The sequence below is a fragment of the Hylaeus anthracinus genome, unplaced genomic scaffold (assembly GCF_026225885.1).
Source record: "Hylaeus anthracinus isolate JK02 unplaced genomic scaffold, UHH_iyHylAnth1.0_haploid 11994, whole genome shotgun sequence".
Classification (NCBI taxonomy): Eukaryota; Metazoa; Arthropoda; class Insecta; order Hymenoptera; family Colletidae; genus Hylaeus; species Hylaeus anthracinus.
In genome coordinates, this window is record NW_026534341.1 from 6,349,302 (window position 1) to 6,364,822 (window position 15,521).

At 41.5% G+C, this 15,521-nt stretch overlaps 3 protein-coding genes across 6 annotated transcripts in view; 1 reads left to right on the forward strand and 2 right to left on the reverse strand.

The window, feature by feature from the left end:
- The window catches only part of LOC128888332 (DNA fragmentation factor subunit beta), an 85,712-nt gene that overhangs the window by 38,102 nt on the left and 32,089 nt on the right, over positions 1-15,521 (reverse strand). The window lies entirely within an intron of this gene.
- Positions 1,128-12,413, forward strand: LOC128888848 (uncharacterized). Its single transcript, XM_054146012.1, has 11 exons — positions 1,128-1,637; positions 1,974-2,164; positions 2,237-2,317; positions 2,855-3,038; positions 3,108-3,428; positions 9,264-9,470; positions 9,830-10,020; positions 10,144-10,230; positions 10,544-10,600; positions 10,699-10,941; positions 11,010-12,413. Exons 1-11 carry the CDS (start codon positions 1,577-1,579, stop codon positions 11,166-11,168), a joined length of 1,782 nt encoding a protein of 593 aa, XP_054001987.1. The 5' UTR covers positions 1,128-1,576; the 3' UTR covers positions 11,169-12,413.
- The window catches only part of LOC128888338 (elongation of very long chain fatty acids protein AAEL008004), a 44,892-nt gene continuing 43,601 nt past the window's right edge, over positions 14,231-15,521 (reverse strand). For all 3 annotated transcript variants that reach the window (XM_054145089.1, XM_054145090.1, XM_054145088.1), the window contains exons 5-6: positions 15,394-15,509; positions 14,231-14,988 (exon numbers count right to left, since the gene is read on the reverse strand). In XM_054145089.1, the coding sequence (XP_054001064.1) occupies positions 14,743-14,988; positions 15,394-15,509 (362 nt within the window). In that variant the 3' untranslated portion in view covers positions 14,231-14,742. The remainder of the gene's footprint in view (positions 14,989-15,393; positions 15,510-15,521) is intronic.

Below are 15,521 nucleotides of genomic sequence, written 5' to 3' on the forward strand. Positions count from 1 at the left end.
GTGGAATATTCCTCTTCACGAGTCACGCTCATCAACTTGCGTCTGTTGATACGAGATGAAATGCAAGGGCATAAAAGTTGGGCGCCGTACCGTTCGTACAATCGATTAGTCTTAATTGGCACACCGCTTCGAGGTATCGTTTCTTCCTTACCACGAACTTTTTATTACTCCTTCGTCTCGTGGTGATCCTTCATCGCGTCGACGCTGCTAATATATTTTTCGCGTGTCTGGAATGTTTTTCTTAGAAATGGTACCAGTGTCCACAAGTTCTGTGAAAGTAAACGTTAATAAAAAAAAAGGCACATTAAGAGTCAGCATATATTTACGTTCCGTAGTGGGTAGTTTCGTTCAGTTTTCACGAAATAGCTAAAAATTCCTAGTCGATATCGATATTCTCGGAAGCAGCAGGTGAAATAATATCTGTGCAGTTCCGTTCTGCTCAGGTACGATAAAAGAGGATGTATTGCGACGGACACGCGGTGTTGCGCAGCAGCGAACACTTACCTATTCCGTTCCGGATGTCTGACGCGATTGCGACAACCAGCGCGGAGCCCGCTAAACAAATTGTATCGTTTTAAGGAGTAATAGGTCGTATCCGCGAAGAACTGTATTTAAGCAGCGGCAACTTCAAGCCTGTTCCAGACTAGGTGCTCCTCACCTTTTGATCTGCTTTGCTCGCTGGAAAATGACGTCGCAGAACTCGACGCGTGATCAAATTGTCACATCTGAAACCCTGAAACGTTCAGCAGGAACATGGAGCCTTTGCTGCATATATAAGCATCTGAAAAAAAAAATTCTTTTTAATTTTGAAAACACGCGTAAACATTACGTAAGAGTTAAAGTCCTGGCATCAATTTCTTCGAAGTCTTTGTGAATGAAGTCATTCAGAGATCGCGCAACGATACCAGAGTTATTCGATTTCTCATAACAAGTGACGCATGAGAGGCGACCTCTTTGCCTTTAGATGTTAAACCGACGACCAAGGTCTCGAAATTAACGATAGGTGTGAAGTAGAAAGACTCGTCTAATCACTGATAGAACTGATCAAAAATTCACGCGGGGAGCATAGGTTAACCTCGGCCGAGGTTACTTAAGGCCGTACACCCTTGGGCGGAAAGAATCGACGATGTCCGTCTTGGCGGCATCAAGTTCTGCGGGGAGGTGGGCTATAGCCCCGACGCAGCTCTAATTATAATATAATAGCTGCCCGTTTTCACGACAGCATTTTTGACGGGGGAAAGAAGCTTTGTCAGTCTGCTTTAATTTCTCGCGGTGATTGGTTGGATCGGCGGTCTGTCGACGGATGCGATCGATCCTGAGGGTCCTCGGATCGAACAAGTTGAACGTGGAACGACAGGAGCCGTCCGTCCTCTTTCATTTCTCTGATTATTTTTCTCGCAACGCGGACAAACGTCGATGACGACGAGGGTATTCAACGACTGACGACAAAAGTACCGGAGAACTCTGTTCGATTCTCGAGATCACCGTTCTCTGCGTGGAAAATCGACCCAGGAGAAACTGCTAGTGTTGCGTGAAAGTTAGCTAGAGCACCGTCAGACTTCGAGTTTCGTTCAACATGGCGTTGTTGATACGTCGCATCTGCGAGATGTACCGCTACGTCAACGACGAACTCTCAGGTACAGATACCTCCGGGGCCTCTCAGAGATCTGAGGGGACCCGAGACGTTGTTTAGGTGTCCTTTGTATATCTAAAAAAAAAAAATTCTTTTATACGATAAACTGCAGTTTTTGCGTATTTATTAGTGATGGAATTGTAGAATCCATGCAAAATAATGCAGAAATATTAATATTTCATTTTGCGTAATGTACAGTCTTTAAACGTTATACATCGCGTTTGTGGTATGAAGTACACTTTTGAATTGAGACGAAATAGATTCTTTTTATCTACCGTGGTACATAATCCTCAACAATTTCTAAACATCGAATACATCGTAATTTCTTTGTTCTCCAAAGATCCCAGGACGCAGGACTTCTTCCTGATTGGATCACCGTGGGCCTGTTTAGGTATAATAGGATTCTACTTGTACTTCGTGCATGAACTAGGGCCCAGACTCATGGAGAAGAGAAAGCCTTTCAAACTCGACAGAGTCATTCAGATATACAACATGATACAGATAGTATTTTGCGCATACGTGCTATACAAGGTAACCGTGTTCACTCCACCGTCACTGACGTTTCAAACGCAAAGATCTTCATGACGAGCATTATATTTTCAGGCGCTGATACTGGCCTGGCTATTTCATTACAGCTTCTACTGCGAGCCAGTTGATTATTCCAATGATCCTCGGGCGCTCGAGGTAAATACGTACAGATCTCTTTGGACTCTAGCTTGGAAAACAAAATTAACACATTGTTAACCGGCAATTTTACACAGAAGCGACTTCGTGTCACTCGGCTATTATTTCATAATTGAATGTGAAATTAAAACAATCTAAATAAACTCCAATAGACTTTATTTATATTTTACCACCATAATGAATGGAAATGAGATATTTTACATGCAGTCAATCCCATAAATATTCATACCCTCTATGTCTATTGAAGATGTTCAACTAAATTAAATAATAGTTTTGATGCAATCAAATGAATTTTTCATTACAAATTTGTACATGAATACATATATCAACATATTTATACAAACATAGACTTGAAAACATTAAACCTATCATTTAACTTAGACAAATTTCATCAATAGACATAAAGGGTACGAATATTTACAGAGACTGACTCTACACATCTCTTACATAGCCATAAAGTTTTTTTGTATCGCCCTGGGTTCCATAAATCGAATTAGATAATGCAAGTGTGTTAAATGCGTGTGGCGTCAATCACAGATAGCCAGAACGGTCTGGATGTACTTCATGGCGAAGATGTTTGATCTCGTGGACACCGTATTCTTCGTCCTCCGAAAGAAACAGAACCAAGTATCCTTCCTCCACGTCTACCACCACACGGGGATGGCTTTTGGTACCTGGACGGCGACCAAGTTCATGGCGGGAGGACACATCACATTTTTAGGTGAGATACTCCTTCTCAATAATCGCAGACGCATCCATCGACGGCCGACTAAAAAACTCGTTGTTGCAGGTACGATCAACTGTTTCGTTCACGTGGTGATGTACAGCTACTACTTAGCGACGTCCTTCCGAATAAGCAAACCCTGGTGGAAGAAGTACATCACCCAGCTGCAGTTGACCCAGTTCTTTCTCATATTGGTGCACTTCATACTACTGGCCTGGGTGGACGACTGCGGTTTCCCTAAATGGGTGGCAGCCGTGCTCATCCCCCAAAACCTCTTCATGATTGTCCTGTTCAGCGATTTCTATTACAAAGCCTACATAAAAAAGCCCCGCCCCAAGGTCGCGCAAAATGGTTTCTCGGCTGAAGGATCGAACGGAAATCTAAAGAGCCAATAAAGACAATCGCCAAAGGTACATGTACCAGCAGATTTCTATTCGGAGACAGGATCGGTTTCAACTCTTCTCAAACTCTTAACCCTAGACCAATGGTTCTTAACAAGCTCATTGCACAGCTTAAAACAAGATTCCCTCGATTCTTTGAGCTATAGTTTACAACATGATTCGTAATTTTTCGGGCCCGCGATATAGCTCAGAAGAGGATCCCAAAGATGGAGGGTTAAACGCTTTCGTAGGATCAGCGAAACGTGTTGAAGTCGATACGGTAGAAAACGCATAAATCCTTTCACCGCGGAGCACATGGAGCAGATATCTCCGATCTCATCCTTGTATTTAAGTTCGTTCATCATCCTTCGCCACTTATATATCCTACCCATAACCAAGTACTATTTTTCTCTCAAAGGAAATACCCTGAAAAATGTCAGGGATTTTTATTAAATTTTAAGTGATTTTAAACTCTTTCAGAAATATCTGTTACATTTTTAACTCTTTGCACTCGAGAAGTGACTCTCGATCACCGCTAGGTTCGACGCAGAAAATCAATCAGCAATAATATTTGTTTAGGTTTCAAATCTCAAATTAAAGATCTTATTACCGAAGTCAATCTAAGCTTAGCATTCGTAGGAATAGAATGCTAGAAAGCATCGCGAGTCGCTGGTAGATACCAGAAAAAAAAATGCCTCGAGTGCAAAGGGTTAATAGTTTAATTTACAAGCTCATCGTAGATTTATAAACGCGTTAAGGTCGCGAATGGCAGCATAAATCGTGTCAGCGACTCGATTGTTTACTTTGTTGTTGTGACGCAATCCCTTAGAATAAGCATTTCCCTTTCCTCTCGCAGGGCTTTTCATCTGAGAGGGCTACATTACACACACAATTCGCACGGTTGTCATATTTTGCGTTCGCAATTGTTCGCGTTAGAATTAAGTTCCTCTTCGTTTGGAAGCGAGAACCCGTTCGACGGTGATCGGGATACAAACCCTGTGCCAATGATTGTATGCCTGAAGAATCAATAAATGTCAATTTAACAACGACCTAATCGAAATTATCAGCGATATCATAATTTGTAACCAGTCGTAGAAGAACGTTGCTGGACAGAAACGTCTCTGTGGCTCGTGTATCGCAGATTACTGCTAAATTTATTGTACATTGATAATAAATACTATTCCTGAGATGTGGTGAATCGGTTAAATGATAGCGTGGAGACGATAGGACGAATGTAAGGGAAAATGGAAGGAAATTGAAAAAAGAACGAAGAGGAAGTGACCCATAATCAAGCACAAATTTTAGCACCATCATCTTATCCGTGAAAGTAGGTCTGTGGCCAATGGTATACGCTATCCAGTACATGACAGTCGTGAACCTACGGCTGACCGTTTCGAATAACGTTTTACAGGTGTTGCGATACCGTCATCGTGACAAGGCACCGAAACTTGAACGAACTGGAACAACCAGCAGCGTGTTACTTTCACGACAGCTATCAAATATAACAGGCAAGAAGTACTGCTATCCGAAAACATTTGCATTCTCAATGGATGGAAGAAAAAACTGATTACATTTATGGATGCATGAGTGTATGCGTGTTGTTCAGAAAATCATGAAATTTAAAATCTGCTGTGTATAGGGCATGGCGCTAAACTTCGAAACAAATATTAAATTGGTTTATTATTATCTTATTGTAACAACTTGATTCATCGAAGTACACCACAGCTATCGAATAAATCAGAAGCATTGTAAAGTTAAGAGTCTTTCGAGGCAGGTTGTCCTACTTGCGTGACACATTAACGGGCGGTCCAGGCGAAAGGCAATCCATGTAGACAGACGCGGTAAAAAAAAAAAACACCCGAAAAATCGGTTTTAGCGGCATGTGCCGTTATGCTACTCATTTGCGTCCAAGAACGACGAGGAACTTCGTTTTCACTCGTGGGATCCGAAATCACGTTCCGATGACCTTCCGGAGATTTTTGACCGCTACGAATATAGCAAAACAGTCTATCTGTTTATAAACTAATTTTTATAGGTTCAATTATTTCACATAACGTTTAAAAGTTATTCGATATCCAATCAACGAGTAACATGAAATTATTTGTCTAGCCTCCATGTTTGACCTGCGCATATTTTATGGAGCTCGTCGACAATATTCTAAGGAATCTCGGTCAAGAAATTTTAACTAGGCGCGAAATTCTTAGAGATTTTAGTCTACTGTTTATCTTCCCACCGCCTACGAGGCATCCCGTTGACTTACTTAGCGGCAAGCCCATTAGAGGATGTCTCTAAAAACTTGTACGTGTTTTGTTTAAAAAGCAACAGTGTGATCGCTATTGGTCCTGCCGCCATTACCTTTGCCTCGTTGCCTCGAAGAAGTGTTCCAGTTCTCGTCTGACAAAATGTATAGACAAGTGCTGGACAGTTATTACTCGAAAAATAACGTTGATTTATTGCTAAATGATTCCCACTAGTAAAACATGGGCGCAGTTAAAATGCAACGTAGTATAATCAAGTTGGTCGTCCTACTTCGACTTTGTTGCTCCGTGTAACTGTGTTTTGAGACGAGAAAAGCACGCGGAGAAATACGTGGCATTGCGCACAATTAACAGAGACGATCGTGTAACAATACTTTCCAACGCATCACGAAGATTGGCTGATTCGAAAGAGAATCACTAAAGAAACCATCTAAATTCGTTCTAGTCGATGAAGAAATAATTTCAGCAAAAAGCGAGGTCGTCGAGGAGGAAGAGGAAGTGTCCCAATTGACTCGAAGTTTTGAAATTATAGTAATTACGTTTTGATTTCGAAATGAACAGTATTGTACACAGTACTGACTGACAAGATTGCTAATATTTCAATGTATTATATAGTAGCTGATTAGTAATAAGGTTCATTTAAACATCAACTTTAGCTCCTCTGGGTTTTTCTCAGATATTTGTCAATAAATCACTGCAAAGTTCAATAGCTAAACGAGATAAACAAAGGTCGAGCGGTTTTTTCAAATAGAACGTCATCGAATACCAACGGTTCTCGAAGTGTGTTTGTAATTCTTGGGTAAAATATCCAAAGAAATTTTATACATCTACAGTGTCAACGATTATATGTGTGAAATGATTTTGCATGATTTTGGAATAAAAATACTAAAATCTTTGGGACCAAACGCTCCACTCCTTGAAAAATTTCGAGGAGCCTGACTTCTTAATTGCAAGAAGAATTTCAAATCCAAAATACAAGGTGAACGTATGCAAATAAATGTCAGGATTATGCACAAAAAGCAGAACTAACAGAAACGACTGCATTCAGACTGATTTCCCCGTATCGTGATAAATGTTACATGATAAAATCAGAAAAAAACTAAAAACTATCCAAAACAAAAATTGAGAGAAATAGAATAAAAATACGGGGAAAAAAATATACATGTCGAATTGAGTAACCTCCTCCTTTTCGAAGTCGGTTAAAAAGACTCGATGAATGTAAAATGACTGAAGGTGAAGAAGACTAATATTTTATTAAATTATATCTTCATTAGCGAGGGCAGAAAAAAAAATGACCATTGTAGATGGTCTTGAGTTAACATTAACATCTTTTAGCCGACAATTAGCACTGATGACTATTTGACTGGCAATACGGTTCGTCGTGGTTCGATGTTAATATTTAGCCATTGGAACCAGCCAATGAAATCAAGAAAATCTTTGTTACGCGCACGTCATTGTCGCATGTCTCTGAAGACTTTAACAGGGCAAACAAGTTCACGCTTGAATCCACATTGTCGTCTGTGCTAATCCGCGTCTCTTTATTCCGGTCAAATAAGCCGTCCACGAATTTCGCAAATATTCAACTGCATCGCTGGCAAATATTCCACATGTTCAGCCATTTTTCCTTTGGTCCTTATTAATGCGATCGCCTTTTTGGCTATTGCGAGGTGTTATCTTTGATAATGCTTTACAAAGACGCGATAACAGAACTTTTAGCAAACTAGAACCACTCACTTTGACCACAAGAAAAGAAGTTTTTTATAAGTGTCGTATATACACTAACATTTTGCACAAAAACGTAGCAACGATTAACTAGCATATACTTAGTAACTGTCAAGAACTGAAAACATTAGAACACTCGAAGTATTCTTTCTAAACCGCTTCTATGAATCTACTTAAAGAGGTATATCTTATATCAAAATTTCTCTGAATTCTGGTCTCGAAATGAAACGCTATGCACCTATGTGTACGTAACCCTTTAAAAGAGATGCATTACCGTTAACGTTGCAAGACCACCCAGCAGAAGCTATGCTAAACAGTCGTGCACCAATATTTTATCAACGTTACACTTAGCTTCAGCAGACTGTGGTGCCTTATCAGAGCTGGCGTTACAGTTTCTACTGACCTTAATGAAGCTCTGCCACGATCCTAGCGAAACGACGTTCTGCAAACGTCCTCAGGGGTGATTTGCATAAGCGTGTCACATTGCACATCGTTATTCTATTTCTTTTCGGTTACTTTGATCATTGTTATCGATCGGTTAAAAAATTGTCGCGCACTATGAAAACTGACAATCAAATCGCACGCAATGTTTCGCCATCGCCCATACTTGCAATATTGCGACACGCCTAACGTCCGCTCGATGAAATCGGAAACGTGAATCAAAGTTACAACTCAGTCTGCATTTGTGCTTCCAACCGTGGACATTCAAACTTCGAACCGAACATTAAAATAAACTGTAACGATCTAAGTAGGTATCATATTGTTTCTAATCGCAACGTCACGCTTTACGAAAGTTCATTCGCAAAGATTTTTCTGTTGAACATTGGGATAAATGTTCAATGGTTTTGAAACTATACTCTTGATTTAATCCATTCATCGTACAAACTTTGTACTTCGGGAATTAAACGTTGATCAGCTCGGCTAGGGATATGTGTTTATCCTAGAAAATGTTTGCCTCTGCTACTTGAACCTTGCATTTTTCTTAATAACGTTTTTCAGATTATTATGATGATCAAAAATCACTTGAAAAACTGGTTTACATCCACAGACCGTAATTTAGTTCCAGTTTTTGTTTTTTAATATTTGTCCTATTAATTATGTAGCAATTTTTCATTTTGTTAACAGTGTGGCATATACGAATGGACTAAAACTTTGTTGCAAATCCTATTACCAATGCATTGCTGATTATTGGTTTTTAATAATCATTTGCTTGAGCTAGAAGCTGTTACAATTATCAGAAACTGGCGACGATAATCTATCTATACGCGTCACGAGGCGTTCATCAGTATCTCATAGCTTCATCTTCCGCCTCCTAATCCTGCATTCTCATCCCTTCCTCTTTCGTCGAGTTAGTCCCCGTTCGAGGTAAGGAAGTCACGATTTGACAACGAGCTCGAACGTCAGAGGTGGTGGGGCCAGTCGACGAAGATCGAGGTTCTGGTCCTCTTGGTGGCTACCTTCGTCGCTAGATCATCAGTTTTTGGTTCGCGGCCTCCCTCTCATCATCATCCGCTCTTGAGGGATAACGTAGCTTTCTCGAGGACATCGGTGACAGACTGTAGAACCTGACTCCTAAACGGAAGTGATTTTTACGCGGTGGCATTTAAAAAGAAGAGAAACGTCGGTCAGCTGAGTGAGTTTTATCAGCATCTAACGGAAGCGAGGTAAGCTCTTTTGTTTGGAAACTTTCTTAGTAAATTTTGGGTAGAGAGCTAGCGAAAATAATTCAGGTTTCTAGATAAATTAGGTATATGGACTAAACATTTGAAGTGATACATTCGCGATATTTTGTACAACAGTGTTATTTAATAAATGAACTCCTAGGTGCTTAGAAGCAACGTCTTTATGTCAATATTACTCAGCATTAGAGCTCTCGATCACTGTGCTTTATCAATCTCCTTTAATTAAGCTACGCTCGGCCCAAGTGCATCGATTCGTCAACGACCTTCAATGCCTAAACAATTCTTTTCAGAATTCGTTCGAGTCAGTGTCCAGTAAATTCATCGACATGACCAGCATAATTCGCGAGGTGGTGAACAATTACGAGGAGTTCGCGGAGATAACCAAAGGTAAGCACGTGAACATCGTACGACGTTGACCGACAGAAACTCGATCAGGCGAATCGAATCTCTTCTTTGGAGCCTTGTAACTCGATTCATTCGCCTAAATGGGACTTAACTGGCAGTGTCGTCGCGAAAAGAACTTGTCCTCTTTAAGGGTGTCGAATCAATGCCGATGCTGATTGATGCAAATTTTGTTTGACAACCATGAAAGGATATCAGACGCGTAACAGTTGGCGGTAATGGCATTCATCGGTCTTCTATTAACACATAAAAAGAATTTCCATTAAAATACCGCATCGTGCCTATAAGTTTCTTTTGAAAATAGCGTTTCTTACGCGCACGACTAAAGCGCCGTTACTCTCTAGAAATTAACTTGGACTCGTGGACAATGATGTCGTCGCCTGGACCAATGCTTTGCATCGTAGCATGCTACCTGGCGTTCGTCCTGAAAATCGGCCCCAAAATGATGGAAAAGAGGCCGCCCTTCCAAGTGAATTCCCTGCTGATCGCCTACAATGCATTTCAAGTAGTCTTCAGCGTTTGGTTAACCCTTAAGGTGAGAAGAATCAGGACATTCTCCAGTAACCTTAAATTGGAGATTTCACCGTCCTAATTCGACCCTGACATTTTTCTATACTCCACTTTTTCTGGCAGTCACGGTTTTGATGCTCCTTTCCAGGGAGTAGATCCCAGAATCTGGAAGGTAATCATATCGCCTAAATGCAACGCGGCTCAAACATCCAAGGACATAGATCTCCAAACTGCGGTAAGTTAACGGAGCAGAGATCAAATTTTTAAGGAAAACGAACCCTTTGCACCCTGTCCCACCTCGTTGCAAAAATGTGCGAACAGGAATCGCATTACGTTAAATGGTCTAAATTTGGAAACTGAGTCTTTCTTCGTATTATTAGACTCGATTATAAATTCTTATACCGTTCTTGAAGCGTTGACACGAATCAATCCTTTATGTTTGCAGTAGTGTCGCTAACAAAATTTATTGTCCCCTGACAGAGAACAAGCAGGTGGCCTCGTCTAGCCTGTTTGGTGTATTATACCGGTGCAAATTTTTATTTCGACAGGTAGTGGCGACAGCTTACTGGTACTTCATAGGAAAACTTACCGAGCTTTTGGACACGGTGAGTCTAACAACTTATGAATAGTCGAGCCTGATGCTGCCCAATGTGGCTACCTATCAGTTGAGAAACGAGGAACCGAACGAATTCTTTTGCCCAAGGTGTTCTTCGTCCTGCGGAAGAAGCAAAATCAGGTCAGCTTTCTGCACGTTTATCATCACACGGTGCTCGTCGTCTTCGGCTGGGTGTACGTCAAGTATTTACCAGGCGAGCAAGGCGCTATGCTCGGTATCTTGAATTCCTTCGTCCACATCGTCATGTACACGTACTACTTGATCGCTGCTCTGGGTGCAGAGTACAAGAAATACTTGTGGTGGAAGAAGTACATGACGTGCCTCCAACTGGTAAGTCGATCACAAACCGAGCATTCCGCTATTTCTTCGTGAACAATTGTCAATTATCTCATCCACAGGTCCAATTTGTCATGATGCTGTGCTATCTGATGATGACCCTCGCGATGGACTGCAAGGTCCCAAAGACCCTCACCTACTTCTTCATGGCGAACGTGGTGCTCTTTCTTTACCTGTTCGGCGACTTTTACAGGAAGAGCTACACGAAAAAGAGCATCTAATGTATACCTACAATGACTTTATCCAGGCGCGAACGTCTGCCGTAGCAATCGTCTTTGAACGCACGTCGGATGTCGATCGCCTAACGGTGGAAAAAAGGAAAAGGTACGGAGACTGCACGGGCAGAAATGGAAGTCGTATCGAGGTCAGAGCGCGTCGGCAGACGGCGTCAAACCAATTAGGGTGCCAGTATCCGAAGGATACGAATTCAGAGTTCAATCGGGGAAATCGGTTTCACTGTTTCCGAGGCAAAGCCGCGCGAGGTAACGGGGCTCGAGCAGCAATCTAGGCCATTAGGTCCACGGTCGATGCGTTGCTCGAAGAAGCGTCGAAGAAGTACGACGCACGTGCGGGAAGAGGTTGGCGACACCGGAGAAGCCTTGACCAAGTCTGATCGCCGCAGGCTCTGGGTTTTGGTTCAACTGGGCTACGATCCGAGAAAGAAAGCAAGCGAGAGGAGGCCGTGCCCCCTCAGACGTTGCCACGCACTCCCAGAGAAACGGTAACTGCTTTTTCTTTGAGCTACAAGACTGCTTCGACTTCGAGCATACGGATTCATCTGGAATTCCAACTGACCGTGACGCACCTACCTAGCCTTTGTACGCCAGATTCTGTTTTCGATGAAACAGCACGTGGTTGGATCTGGAAACGTCGCCATCGAAGCCTTCTTCCGTTTTGTCGCTGAAACAATGAATCGAACACATAGCCGTTAATTAATCTCCCAAAGTTCTATACGGAGCTGGAGAGATTGCCTCCGACGAGGAAACATCGCCTGTCAGGAGCGAATTTCGATGGAACTTTGCTCGAATGACGAATGGGTTTCCTTTTTCCTGGAGACTCGTGAATTATCAGAAAAAATAGTCAATAATTTTTACCATTGAAACTGGGTTCCATTCAGAGGCAATCCTTTCAGTTCCTCGATAGAGGTACATACATAGTTTGCGTTCAGATGGTCTCAGGGAGTTCTATAATCTCGGAATTTCGAGATAATACACTGGGAAGGATCGTGTCGCTCGACGTTAAATAGGATAATTATTCCAGGTAAAAACTCCAAGTAAAAATACCAGGTAAAAATCGGTCTCCATACGATCGATCGCGTCGATTCGCCCGAAAACATTATTGCGTCGACGAGATTTTCTTGTTTTTGAGCGAACCAACGAGCTGTTTTATCAATGCAACACATCTGTCGCGATTGACGGCACTTATCGTAAATAAAAACGTTGCCGTCGATCGTGATACGTGAATGGATTTTTCATATTTATAGATTTCGATCATGGGAATTAACGGAGTAAGATATGTAAATACATGGTATTATTTATTGATATTTATCTAAACTTTATCTAAAATTTGAAAATATCTTGTCCCATCCTCTCGCCTCGTGACTCTTCAAGGTCCTAAAAAAATAATGAATATTTTTCTTGCGCGAAAAACACGACCTTACAAACGACAGCCAGCGCCCGGAAATGTAATTGAACAGAATCACTTCGCATTCCAATAATCGTAACTTTATTCTACGCTACGTTTTACATGTCGTCTGATATAATACAAAAGGATACCGGGATACATAATCGTGTGTTCAGCGGGCTTCGGTCGACGAACCAGGAATCTTTGGCAAAAAGCATAGCTTTTGGGAAGAGCAACGGTTCTCATTCGAGATCAACCAATTGGGAGAAGAGAAACACTATTTACTATTCTGGTCCAATTTTATAGTCGAGATCATCACACAAACTGGTGACGTTGTATTGATCTATATTTTTAAAACCAATCATTCATACTAGTGTTTTAAATAGTGTTTATGTTATAAAATTTCATACATGTCCTCAGTTTTTTCGAAGGTACCTAGAATACCTCCGTAAAAATGGAAAACACGCGGTACAGTTGTCTTGTTTTCCTCCAGACGTAGGCACAAGGTGCACCATGAAAGAAAATCGGCTAGGGAAAGCTGCGTCAGGTATGTTTCCACTAATGTTTGTTAAAATTTTATTGCACTTTTACACGTCGAGTCACAATTAGAACCGCGATCAATTTTACAAAATTCTGCATCGACGATCAATCTCTTTCATTCAAAAATTATTTTAATTGGTCGAGGAATCATACTCCTTGGACATAATTTGGTCTCGTTAACGTACACGTATACTAAAAGCAACGAACCATCTGTGCAAGCTTTTATCTTTCTTCCCATGAAATTCATCGTGTCATTCTCCCATGAAATTCATTTAACGTGTAGCAATTATCAACCGTGAGCGTAGCTACGTCTCGTTAATTACCGATTACTGACAATCCGCAAGATAGTTCAACCGCGCGTGGATGCACCGACTGAAAGTGTTCTGTTAATGCTAATTGCATTCATTTGCAATTGTAATGTTGACTTCTTTCAGCTCTAAAGGGTTATGCAAACAGCGCGATGAATGAGTAGAATTTCTGACGCAACATTGTTTTAAAGAAGTTTCACGCTCCGTGGGAAAACAAGTTGATACTGACATGGAAAATTATTGCCGAAAGAGGAAAAAGTGGTAACCCCTGAATACATGGACTGTTCGTGATAAATCAATTTGTAAATTCTAAATTTTCAAATGCTCGATTTTCTATCCATTTCGAGCCACCTCTGCAGTCGCCTATCCAAAGACTTTTTAGGCACGAATTTTAATTGACTCTTAACAATTTTTATTGTCCAATCGATCACTAAGGCCAAGAAAAACAACCCAGAATTCGTTACAATCCCCCGAACTATGCGCGTTTTCGTTTCCTCGTCCTAAATTTAGAATCCAGTTCTATCTACACTCGCTCAAGGAAGACTGAAATCATCGCAGCTCGACGAAAAAATCCAGAAGCCCAAACTTATACAGACCGAGGCATTTAAGGTCGTCTGTCTTAGATGCCTCGTTCTGTATATACACGAGATACCGAATTCTTATCGAATTGTACTCCAAATGAAACTCGTGTACGCGCCGCTTCCTCTTCTGATCCCGAATATCCAGTATCTTTCCCGTTGCAATCATTATAAATCTACAACCTTAAACATCTAACGATCTAATTGACGCCTGCAGTCGAAGACTTACAATTTTCATGAAAATATAAGATTTCCTATTTCTCGAAACCATTGAAGAATCGTTTCACCCCTCACTTCAATTATCATCGCTAATAAGACTAAATTTCCTTACATCCTACATCAGTTAAATCCAAATTAAAGAGGGGGGTGGAGTGTTGCACATGTTCTTTGTTAGCCGACGACGGACAATCAAAAGCGATAATCGAGAAGCGATCGTTGCTCGTGAACTAATGTCAGAGCACTCAATTCCCCTCGGTTACCGCCGATTTGCAAGTTCGTCCATTCGATGTTCGATGAGTTGTGATCAGAGAAAACTTTACTTTCTGTCGGAAAAATGTTCTGTTGCGACTCAACGTGGTGCGTTATACAGTCTATTTGTCCAGCAATGTGTTCTTCTCTCGCGACTGAACGTCACCGTTTCACAGCTGGAGCCTCGATGCGTTGAACGGAAAACCAATGGCGACTCGCAAGCGTCCTGGTCGGTTCTTCATCTTGTCCTGTCGTTGAAGTTCCTCGTGTCCCAGACTTTAGTCAGTCTTACCCTTCTCGTTTTGCAAATTCCCGTTCGTCGCTTGCTTCGCTACCCCGTTCTCTTTGCCCTCTTTCGTCCTCGTTTCGTTTTCGGCAGGCTTGTAAGCCTGGTTGTAAAAGTCAGCGAACAGGAAGTAGAAGAATATCGCGTTCGGAAGGACCAGGAACACGGACCACTTCGGGTAGTCACAGTCGTAAATCAGCAACTGGCAGCTGTGCAGGAACGCCAAGCAAAATTGCCCCTGTCGAATCGAAAAAGTGCCCTTTACCCAATCAGACAAGCCTTTTACTATTATTAATATAAAACTCAAATTTCTCAGAAATTTCGGTGCGACTCTATTCATGTCCGATGCGTATGCAATTTTGTTTATAGTTGCTCTTTATGTTGAGCAGTACGTTTAATTACAGCTGCAATTATTCTTCCGAATTGCTATAAAATTGTTTCAGAGATCTCGACGGTAAAACATCCAAGTTCGTTGCGAAACAGTTCTCTGGCTTAGTGCCAGATAGCGCCACCGTATACTGAACGCGATCATTCCATGTACCAATTTATTTTTAGAATCTGTGCGTTTGTGAGTTGACGAAGAAAATGAAGAAGAAAGGAAAGTGACGTTGAGTAAGTAAATTTGTGTTTCTGCAATGCATACCATTTGAAGGGTCGTGATGTACTTCTTCCACCACAGGTACTTTTGGTACTGAGGTAGCAGGGCAGCTAGCAGATAGTACGTGTACATGATGATGTGCACGAAACTGTTGATCACCCCTTTAACAAATC

What these genes read in the sequence shown, in the direction of transcription:
- LOC128888848 (XM_054146012.1), top strand. Translation starts at nt 1,577, where the DNA reads ATGGCGTTGTTGATACGTCGCATCTGCGAGATGTACCGCTACGTCAAC. An exon ending in ATGATCCTCGGGCGCTCGAG is followed by an intron (nt 2,318 to 2,854) that starts GTAAATACGTAC and finishes CGTCAATCACAG; the next exon opens with ATAGCCAGAACGGTCTGGAT. An exon ending in ACATAGATCTCCAAACTGCG is followed by an intron (nt 10,231 to 10,543) that starts GTAAGTTAACGG and finishes TTATTTCGACAG; the next exon opens with GTAGTGGCGACAGCTTACTG.